This window comes from Budorcas taxicolor, chromosome 4 (assembly GCF_023091745.1).
Source record: "Budorcas taxicolor isolate Tak-1 chromosome 4, Takin1.1, whole genome shotgun sequence".
Lineage (NCBI taxonomy): Eukaryota > Metazoa > Chordata > Mammalia > Artiodactyla > Bovidae > Budorcas > Budorcas taxicolor.
In genome coordinates, this window is record NC_068913.1 from 55,874,682 (window position 1) to 55,886,782 (window position 12,101).

At 33.9% G+C, this 12,101-nt stretch overlaps 1 protein-coding gene across 1 annotated transcript in view; it reads right to left on the reverse strand.

Moving 5' to 3' along the window:
• The window catches only part of FOXP2 (forkhead box P2), a 449,483-nt gene that overhangs the window by 137,314 nt on the left and 300,068 nt on the right, over nt 1-12,101 (reverse strand). Inside the window, exon 4 of the mRNA XM_052638364.1 lies at nt 8,526-8,600. Within this exon, the coding sequence (XP_052494324.1) occupies nt 8,526-8,600 (75 nt within the window). The remainder of the gene's footprint in view (nt 1-8,525; nt 8,601-12,101) is intronic.

The following is a 12,101-nucleotide window of genomic DNA, read 5'->3' on the forward strand; positions in this document are numbered from 1 at the left end:
GAAAAAAGAGGAGGTTACAGAGCAATAACAGCACAAGAAAAGGAATAGAAAAAAAAATGGAATATTGACATTCGAAAACAGAAAGGCGATATATCAGGCAGAACACAGCATTTATTTCTGAAATAATAGAGGATAGGGTAGAGAAAGGAAAAGAGCTCAGTGGTAGTGGCACATAATTGCAAGGCTTAGGTTTGTAAAGCTTTATCCAGTGGTCACTGGGAAGTCATTAAAAACTGTACACAAGTTATGAGAAAAGAGAAAGGAGCAATTATTTATCCTATGATGGTATCAATAAGATAGAGTTTACATGCTAATTAACAATGATAGAATTGATCGTTCCAGACACTTGGTAGGACTTTTCTAGAAGCACAATTTCTCACCAAATTCTTATCTCTGTACTCAATTTCTACAGCTTTAAGTAGTCAATTTACAACAAGTGCTATGAATATATTTTACAGGATCAAAGTTGTATGTTAGTCACTTAGTGTTTTCATCTGGTCAATTCAAGCACCCATTCTGAGTTTTGCCTATTTAAGTGGTTTTGATATTTCAATATCAGACTTAAAGTACTATATTGTCCACCTTTTCTTTGTGTTTTAAAGTCAGAATGACTCATTGATCACTTATTTTCAATTATTAAGACATAATATTTTTCTGACAGATAGTAGACAATCTAAAGAGCCAACAGAATTCTGTTTAGCAACTGGTCTTGCTTGAATGTGTAGGAAATAAAGGAAAATAAAGAGAAAATGTAAAAGATTAAAACTGGAAGTATTAAACATATTCTTCTAAACATTAGCAAATAAATTAGCAATGTTCTTTAAAACTTTAAAAAACAAGTCTTTTTTTTTTTTCCTCTTAGCTGAAGTTCTAACGAACAAAAGCAATAAATCAACAGTCTAGGAATTTGCGATTCACTTTATAACATTTCTGGGAGAATCATTAAAGATCCTTGAATTTTTCTTTCCTAAAACCTCAACTTATAAACAGGATTATCTCATAGATCTGATTGAGACCTTAAAAGTGTCTTCAAGAAACCACAAATAGTCCAGTAATATGCACAGTAATTTCAAAAGTGATCATGAAACTGATCTGGTTTTTTAAAACCTATGATCAGTACATGTGATAAGCAAACATTTGGAAAAACTGAATGGTTTCTTTCTTTGACCAATATGCAGAATTAAAATTAAAATACACATATGTCTAATATTATACATATGAACTGTGGCTCAAGAACAAAGAACTGTCAAACCATCAATAGTTTCCCCTTACTTCAATGAATAATGGAGAGATATAAAGAAAGGCACTTAGATTCTTTAGTTTTCTGAACTGTAAAACAAAGGAGTCGAACTAATAATTCTAAAGGCTCTTTTAAGCTAACGTGTCCTATCAGTCATTACATGGCTGAAGTGCATTTTGTTTGGACGCCCTCTCCTCTTCATTTTGGCGACGCACTAGCAGGGCACGACCCCTCTCATAAAGCAGAAGGGCTACATGCATAATGTACAGAAAGACAAGGTCAAACATGCAAAGAAGTATGTTTCCAGCCTCAATATGTACAAAAAATATGCTTTTCACTCTTCAGAGAGTATGAGATATGCAACTTACAGGTAACATGGACTTAAGGAGAAATAATGATTAAAAAACAGTACATATGTTAATTCTTTTATTTCTTTTAATTTTATATTGTTTACTGTTAGGTAGTTAGAATAGGAAAAAGGAGTCCAGAAAAGCAGTGGCTAAAAGAAAAAGAAAGGAAAAGCCCACAAAAATAGAACAAAGGAAGGTCCGAGGACCGGAATGAGGACCACAGGTAGAACAAACAGCGCTCCCGGCCAGCCCGAGTTACACAGGGCAGGTCCAGGGGGAGAAGGAAACACATAAAAGGAGGAGCCAAAGGGCCAGGTGCCGCTCTTTTTCTCTCTCTCTCTTTCTTCTCTTCACATCTTTTGGATTGGCATGCCCTCATGCCTCAAGGATATATTTTCCTATATTTTCTAAATAAAACTGAGCTGTAACACAGAGCTGTAACACTGATCTGTCCGAGAGAGCTGTGACACGGTCTGTCCCAGGGCTGTAATGCTGGTCCGTCACTTCAAATTTTGTTGTGATGAGACAGAACCAAGGAAATTACACACTCCCCCAACAGTTACCTTTGTATCAAGAAAATTTTCACTAGGTTTGCATATATAACATTAAATTCTTAAACCTTTACACTTATTTATCAAATTTTGATATTACTTTGCCAACATGAAGTTATGAATCATGCTTATTTTAATAAGAATTTATCTCCGATATATTTACCTGAGACTTTCTTTTCACTGTAGTATCTCTTAAGAATACTCTTAGTAAAGAGCACTTAAGATCTCTCAAGATCTCTTGAGATTTCTTACTCTCATTCTATACAATCTGTTTTAAGGCCTACTAAATATTCTACACAAAAATTCTAAATTAAAATTAAGATATTATAGTTATCCTGGAGTGCGATGTTACAAGACACTGGATCTGAGTGATAGATTACTTCTGCCAATATTCTAAAATATCTTACACTATCTCTCTTAAGAGAGAACACAAAGCTCCCTGCTAGAATGATAATGACAACTTCAGGGAAAAGAACTTAGCTGCAAGAGCTGGAGCATTTCATGCAGCTCCTTAATGTTAAATATGACAGAAGTTCCATCCTGAAAAGCTTAACAGACATTGTATAAGACTTAATTCTTTATTTTATCAGTAGTGAATATATTTGCACCAAATTTATTATAATTCTGATAAGGAATATAATTAACTGAAGTAAACAAGTACAATTTCATCTAAGTTGTATGGTGCATTATGTGATTATAGCATGACTGAATTCTGGTAATAGTAAGCTTTCTGAACTCCACTGGATAAAGGTTTAAAGTATAGTTTCATGTTTATATTTAAAGTACAGTGTGCAGTTTCAGGTTTGTATTTGAATGCCATTGGGAATCATGTACTGCTTAACTTGACATCCTACGGATTAAATATATGAAAAATTTATTTATAAATACTTTTATGTAAATATATTGTTGCATGAATGGTGCCAATAATAAAAATGTGATTCTGTAGTTTGTCAATACTGTGCATAACTCATTTTACCTAATGAAAATTAAAAATGCAAAAAATTTAAAGGCAAAAGAAGAGAAAAAAATGAATTGTAGATAGAACTCAATAAAAAGAAATTCTTTTACATAACTGATCTTTTAGATATGTACGTGTATGTGCATGTGCTCATGGGGTGTGCAAATTTATACACTAGGATGACTTGATTTTGTGCCTTTCACTGACTATGCTACAATAAGTGGTGTAGAAATAGACAAGGAACAGAAATAAAAGTAATAAATATAGAATATCCAGTTTATCAATGATGTTAAGAAATATGCAAGAACTATAGAGTGAACTGTTAAAAGTTAATGCATATTATATTTCATATTTGTAGAGACTATCACTAGTAGCTCATTACAAATAAATTCACATTATTGCCACATACATATTCGAGTGTATGTATCAATTTATTTGATGAAAAATATATTAACAACAATGAAACCAGACAACTAAATAAATAATCCTTTCATCAGCCCCTGATTTGTGCCATACTGATGCTTTGGTGAATCATCAAGGGAAGTAAATTATTCATTATAAATTTCAAAGAAGAGTCTCCATTGAAAAAGCTCTGCTACTGGTCCTTCTTGGAACCAACATCAAGAGAATTCATGGCAGTCTCAAATATTGCAGTAAAATAGAAGGTGAGAGGCAAATTACTCAGGAGAGGTGTCTAGAATGAACTGAGCTCAGGGAGCTACATCCCAGCTGAGTGGGGTGTGTAAAGATAATTATTAATATCTTGAGTTACACTAGGAAAGGAAACAATTAATCAAGGAGTTGCATACAAATGTCAGTCAAGGCTTTAAAAACTGAAATCTTTATTCGCTTTCCAATGGAAAACCTAGAAGGTTTTTAATAGTAGCTCTAAATACAGTCACTATAATATAGCATATTGGCATTAACAAATCATTTGTAACATAAGTGTTTGAAATATTTGATTATCTTAATTTCATATCAAGGACTTAGTATAATATCAGTCTTATTGTAACAGGACAAATTACTCAAAATAAACATGATGAATTAACAAATCTGATCTACATTGCTTTAAAATAAATTCAAACTTATACTAACACACATTCACACTAATAACAAACAGTTACATCTTGCAATATAGGTTTTATAGGAAGGACTTTCCAAAAAACTTACCACAACATTATCCCATCTGGTTAATTGTCTCCAGCTTGTTAGTTAAAATTATCAATACCATTACCAAGTAGTAATTTATCTCCAATTCTTGGTTAATCTCTGCTAACACGTTTATAACAGAAAAGGGAAGGAATTAATTGGTGATAAACTGGCACTCCACATGCATTCCCTAATTCCTTATTTTCATGTGTTCTGGCTGGACACAGACAGCTGATGGTACAATCACTTTTGCTAACATTCTTTTCCCATGATTTTCTTTGACTGCCAGAGGACATCATTTAGGTCCAGTGAGGCAGGGTTCTTTCTCTTTCACTCAGCTTAACAAATCAGAAAACTTTAGATAACTAATTTTTTGTGAGTGAAAAAATTAGTGTGTGGCTTAAATTAATGAGTATTTTCCACTCAGTAAGCAACATTTCCATCTTGGTCACGGCATAAGTTAATATCCAAAACCTCTTGCTTAGTGTTAATACCAAATATCAATATAATTAAGTTTATGTCAAACAGAATTGCCTCTTTGGTCCAAGCAAGAGTATACTGATGATACCATGGATACTGAGTCAGACATCTACTCTATACTTTCTGTGTGTTAGTCATCAAGCTAAGTAGTTTTGGGATTATCAAATGTAAACCTATTACCACTCTATGAGGTAGATACTACCTACCTAATTTTACTATCTGTCCTATTTTACAGATTGCGAACATAATGCTAAAAAAAGTCAAGTAACTACCCAGTATTCAGTTTAGAAAGCTGATTCCAGAGTCCACAGGACAGATTATTTGGTACTGGGTAAAATTTATGGAAAGCCTAAAAAGAGAGAGAACTTCGGAACAGAAAAAGATTCTTAAAACCATCATTGTCATCTTTTCTGTAATTTCTCCAATCCACAATTCCCATCAAAATGAAACATTCAGGAGGCAATCATAATAGAGTCGAGATCTGTAGGGGAAAAGACCCGAGGTGGTCAATGTAATTTAATTTGAATGTGATACATAACAGCTAGACCAAGACCAACCAAGTCTTACTTTTAATTTATAGATCCGACAAATTTTGTTCATCAAAATATGCGTATGATCCAGCAGTAAAGGTTTTGAAATTAAGACCCCAAAGACAAAGACTGAGCATTCTGCATAACTGCCCTAACAGTTAGAGCCAACAGGCAGAGTCCTATGTAAAACAGTATTCCTATAGGTGTAAAAACCTGAAGTAAAGACCAACAGTACCATTATCTGCAGGCAGGTGCTAATAAGGGCATTCAGGCAGATGAAGTGTCAACAGGGTCGATCTCTTGAGGAGTGAACTCGGGTTACTACCATGTGGCAGGGAAACCAAAGGTTGTGAAATTTAGGATTGTAGCCAGGGAAAAAAGACAGGCATCAATACTATTACTAAAGACTGAAAGAAAAGCAAACTAAAGATTTGCCAGATTAGAGTTAAATATACCCCATTTGAAAAACCTGAGTGTGAAAAGCAAGTACTGAAAAGTAACCTCTTAGAGTGAAACTCATTTACTCTCATATTCATGTCTTTTAAAGCCAAAACTCAATGCCTTTCTCTTACAAAATTAAAACTTATAATAAGATTATTAAATTGTTACTCTTAGAATATTAAATGTACAACCTATGGCGCTCAAAGATTTCCTAAAAAAAAAAGGTAGAAACAGTTTAAGATTTACAATTTTAAGGTAGAGATGATATAAGTAATTGTGGATACAATTACTACTGCCCAGAATTGCAATGAATTAGTAGATGCACCGGAGAAGGCAATGGCACCCACTCCAGTACTCTTGCCTGGAAAATCCCATGGACGGAGGAGCCCAGTAGGCTGCAGTCCATGGGGTTGCTAAGAGTCGGACACGACTGAGGGACTTCACTTTCACTTTTCACTTTCACACATTGGAGAAGGAAATGGCAACCCACTCCAGTGTTCTTGCCTGGAGAATCCCAGGGACGGTGGGCTGCCATCTATGGGGTCACACAGAGTCAGACACGACTGAAGCGACTCAGCAGCAGTAGGTGCACATTATACCTAGTCTATTAGTATAATCTCCAGTAATCTCATGGTGTTCAGACTTATTCAAGTACCACCCCAGCATATTAGTAATATGAAATTTAACAAATACTAACAGAGAGAGCCATTCTCATCACACAGAAACTGTCAACTACAAATAATAAATAGTCTTTGTTTTAGTTTGCATCTGGATTTTAAATCACATTATGTAGCCATTTTAGCTCACAAAAAGTTCGCATCTAATATAATCAGTAAAGGAAATAAGCCCCTACTTAGTACTGAATGTTTCCCTGTTGTTGTGAAGTCCAGAAGCACCATTTGCAGTCACTCAGTGATTAATCTGAAATATTAAGTTTGGTGCACTTCAGGGATGGTAAACACCGGATCCATGCACTGTCATCCTCTTTTTACCCACCAACCACAGAAGACCTCACTAATTTATGCTGACTTGCTTTCTACCTTGGAGACTAACTATAGTCTCAAGTACATGGTGTAATCTCAGACTCTTGTTCAACACAGTATTCAAGGCAGTCATGAATGATGTGGTATACCCCTGGAAAGATCAATACAATTGGTGATCTCACAAACTTGGGCTATAAATTCAGGCTTGCCATTGAGGAACTGCATGGCACTTGTGAGCCATTTATTTAATTTCTCCACAGTTTGTTTTCATTCAGAAAACATTGCAGTGAAAAGATATAATGCTGTAGATTTAAATTTCTGTCAGTAGAATAGAGAATGATTTTTTAAAGGTAGAAGCAGATTTACATAAAGAACAAAATATTATTAGTTAAGCCATCTCACTCTTCAGGCTAAAGAAAACAATTTTTCCACTGAGATTATTTTAGGAAAACATGTTACCAATTAGGAATACTGCCTGCTTAATTTTTAATGCAGCATTTTTAAAGTATATTTTTGAATTAATCTTTTTTACTAAGTTAAAATACATAGCTATTTTTGAAGTTTAACTTAAATTTATTTTCTTCAAAACATACAGCAAAAACTTAGAAATTAAGATTATTTTAGTCTTTCACATAAATTTACATAATTTGAGCAAAACTTGCCACTACTTCTTAATTTTTGCTATTCTTTCAAAAGTTATTACTATTATTAGGAGAACAACACTTTAGAATGAAAATGAATGAAACCCTAAACTAGGTAATTTCAGACTATTATAAATCCTAATTTCATATACAAAATTTATTACCAGTCCCCTGCATTCATTATTTCTATAAAACAGTATGTTATCACTTTTTTCACTTCTATTTTTGCTTTGCATCCAACATTTTAAAAAATGTTTAAAGATTATATATTTTCCACAAAGAATAGCATTCCATGTTAATCTGACACTATTTTTATTGATAAAAATCTTTCTTTTTTTAACCAAGGTATGAAATTAGATATTTCTGTTTTACTATTTGGTTATGAGTCTACAATCATAAATTAAGAAATATTACATATATGGTAGTAAAAAATATTTTTTAGGTGAGACAGTTTAGGAATATTCTAGACAATAGAACCTAAAAAACTACATCAATTCTTCAAGAAACAAGCAAAAATTCTATAAATGGAAATATATGACTTACATATTTAGAGATTCCTTAGGAATACAGGTAGTGTCCATGCTAAATAGAAACATGAAGTTGCTCTATTTAAAAATTCTTGAATGACCACTTCAGGACTGCTATTCATTTCCAAAGCTAACTGGTATGTGAATTGGGTCACAAAAGCAATTTTCATTGAATATTATAGTCTAAAGAGACAAATTATACTCGGTGACAGAATATGTAAAAAGAGGCCTTGGCATATTTATATGTTAACTTGCAGAACTCAGAATAGCAACTATTCCCTAAAATATTTCTTGTTTCTATCCATAATCTCCATTTAGTTTATGCATATCAATAACATCTCATCAAATTATTCCTAAATCTGTTACAGAAAGCATAGTGGTTCAAGAAAAGTACAGTGGTGAAACACCCATACACCCTTACATATGTAAAGTAAACTTTAATGTCATCAATTAACAGAAATTGTGATCTATAAGCAATGAAACATAATTGAAGTAAGAATATAAGAACCATCAGGAAAAAAAACTACATCTGCGCCTTAACATTAGTCATCTCTTGATCATCTTCACGACTATATGGCAGTGGCTAACAGAAAAGCACAGACCATCTATTTAGTGGGGTTGGGTCTATGGCCTTATATGTAGTAGCTGAATTGCTAATTGTCCAGTGTAACTTACTGCAAATGTGTTGTGAGGATGCCCATCACCAGAAGAGTGGCCACAGACACATAATTTTGTTTCTGGAAGCAATTCCTAGATTAAACAAAGAGAATCAGGAGTTGGCTTTTTTCCCCCAATCTTATGCTAATAATGTACATTATCATTTAAGAAAATTATTTTGGATTATTATCTTGATAGGTCAACCTAGACAAAACTATCCCACCTTTGTATCACAGCTAATAATAGTATAAATTTTAAAAATAGGAATTATTTGGCAGATGTTAATTTGAATATTTGAACATATGAATTAATCACTAACCAAAAATTATTGATCTACCATGATCTTGACTTAAGAATCTTACTTCTCATTTCTAAGCTAAACTTATATCCAATGTTAATAAATACTCCCACAACTTTAAATGGTACTATGATTTTAGAGTATGGGTTGCTATTTGTCTTTAAACTATGTTTTTCACACAAGCTAACTGTTGACTCGTCAATTACAACCAATGTAAATGAACATAAAGCCTGTCTTGTCATGAAATGTAAGAACCATCACAAGAACCTCATTTAATAAACTGTCTAGGCTCTGCATTACTACAACAAAATATTGCCATTAAATATATATTTAAGACTATGGAGCCAAGCTCCATAATCTCTGATAAAACCTGTTGAATTACGTCATTTGTATTGAAAACTACTCTATATACTCAAATGAACGGCTTGCATTTTTATCTGTAAAAGTAAAGTGATTATTTATTGATAAATGACAAGAAATGTCATTTTTTACCTAAGTAGTAGTAGACATTTCAAAAGATTTTGTCTGAAGGGCAAAAGGATTACACTGCATTTGAATAGACCATGTGACAACACATCCTTAGACTTCATGTATGATATGAAAGGATGATCCCCATTCGTAAGATACACAAGGGAAATTATAAGTATATCAGAAAAGAAGAAAAGCAAGGAGGAATGTGGTAGGGGTGTCAAGGAGTATTTGTAGTGGTTTGATGCATGTAAATATTACATCTTATAAATAATTCTTTTCAAATACATCTCTGAAGTTCAGGGGCTCTGTTTAAGAAACGGATTGTATATGCTTTACATGACTAGGTGTCATTTTTTTTTTCAAGATAAGAGCAACGTTAATTCAAACAGAAAAAAACAAAAATGGCTTCCCAAATATTCTTCTCCTTCAGTTGCCTATGAAGAAGTATGTCACCTGACACTGGCAGATGAGGAAAATATGTTCAAGTAATATTTTACTGTCAGAATCCAACAAACACGTTTTCATCTAAATTATTTTGTCAACAGCCTTGTAGTACCCTTGCTAACCTTATTTGGCACCAGTGAATAATTAGATACACAGGGGTGTGACTCCAATTGAAGGTGTTGGCATTGTAGCACTCTGTGAAAATATTAACTATGAGGTTAACTCCAATTTTCTCTTCTTTAATTAAATGCACATGGTACTAATGAGGTAACCTACTGTTCCTTGATAGCACTAATTAGCTAAGAGGAGTGTATACTCTCACACTGCAATTTAAACCTAAAAATAAGGTTGAAATATGCTAATTGCAAGCAATTTAAAACAGTACAAGTTGAAGAACTAGTCATAATAAGAGAAACTGACTGCTTTACAGTTAGGCAGCTGTAACTTTGGTTAAAATCAAAACAAGCCACATGATTTTTGGACTGCTATTTAACAAGGTTATAAGGATCTGAAAATTAAAAAAAAAAAAAAAGAAATGCTACTCCATACCACAGAAATGAACCAACTAACAAAAAATGCTCAGATTGACATTTGTCTATCTAAAACCAAAAATGATTAGAACTCCAAAAGTGCCTCAACACTATTTATATTTAGTGCTGAAAATGAAATTCCATAAGTAAGCAACATCACCTTAAGCTCTTTCAAGAGCATCCAACTTAAATATTGTACTTTGTATCTCCAACACAGACAAAACATGTTGGGTGCTGGAGGTCCGTCATCCCAATCACAAGCTCGGAGGGAAGATTTAGAGGTGACTTAAAAACAGGACATTTCCAGACCAGATACAAGTATCCTGATAAAAATACACAAAAGATGCTATGGAATAAAATGGTGTAGGCACCATTTAAAGAATATAGGTGCCAAGGTTATCTGAAGGATTTCATTGTAAGAGGGAGATTTTTGCTACATTACTTCTACAGATTGCAGTTATGGGTTGAGAGCAGCCTGAAGCATCACTGTGAGAATTTTCTCCATTCACAGCTCAAATGACTCATAAATATAATTTCAGTAAATCTAAGTATAATCCAAACATAGCTTCTTTAATTGTGTCTCAAAAATTTACACAATATGATTTCAACCAATAACCACTGAGATAACTGACATAAAACAAAATTCTAAAGGACCTTCTGGAGCCATTACATATTTTTGTTAATCCGAAACTTTGTTTAACCAAAGCAATCATCAGCTGACAGTGCCAAATCATTCCTGTTGCTGGAGATAAAAATACAGCAAATAAAAATGATACTGTCATTAATCTATCCTTGGAGATAAAAGAGACAGGACTGTCCCACAGTAAGGACTTGCAGTGACACTTCTGTGCAGTCATTTTGCATGCAAAATTATAAGTTTAAACAATCAAAAGAGTTAAACAAGCAATAAAAAGTCAAAAATCAAAATCTGTAAAAAGAGAAAGTCAACTTAATCTTATGTTTACTGAAGAACAATACCTTGGAAAAAAGTAAACCGTTTGAAAGGTAGTCGTTTAAGTAACTCCCAATTAGTAACTCCAGGAGTTAAAAGTATGTGAGAGTAAACTTTGCACTGCCATTAGCCCATCATTACGTCTTGCCAAAAAGCTTGGTTGAAGAAACTGCTTTGAAAAACCTACCAAGCTTCTCCTGGCTGTCCTAGAGCTCTCTACAACAGAAGGAGACAGAATGTTGGCAAGAGATGCTAATCAACCTCCGACCAACTATGCTTGAACAGATCCATGAGGTTGCAGGTCTGTAAAAGGGTAGCAAGACAAATGAAATCATATAGTCATTGGAGGCAACCTGACATGGTCCAGCAAATCACAGGGAAACACAATATGAATGGATGTTTTAAGTGTTTGCATCTGTTTCAGATAAGCACCAAAGAACATTTTAAGAGTGAAAAGGCCATGACAATGTACTGGAATGGGCTTTCAACATTAACTTCAGAGGGAATCTATTCTTCCATTAAATATGGATCATAGCAATTTTCTGTTAAAACAATAAAGAGTAAGTCGTTCTGTGTTGGAAATGAGAGCACTGGGTCTGGAGACAGTCTTCTAGGGTTCAGATCCTGACTCAACACTTATTAGGAGTGTGACCTTGAGTAAATTACTTAGCTCTCCTTCCTCTCTGTCCAGCTTCCCAGGTGGCTCTAGTAGTAAAGAACATGTCTGCCAATGCAGGAGACATAGAGACGTTGGTTTGATCCCTGAGTCAGGAAGATCCCCTGGAGAAGGACATGGCAACCCACTCCAGTATTCTTGCCTGGAGAACCCTGTGGACAGAGGAGCCTGGCAGGCTGTTGTCCTTAGGGTTGCAAAGAGTCGGATATGACTATGAAGCATA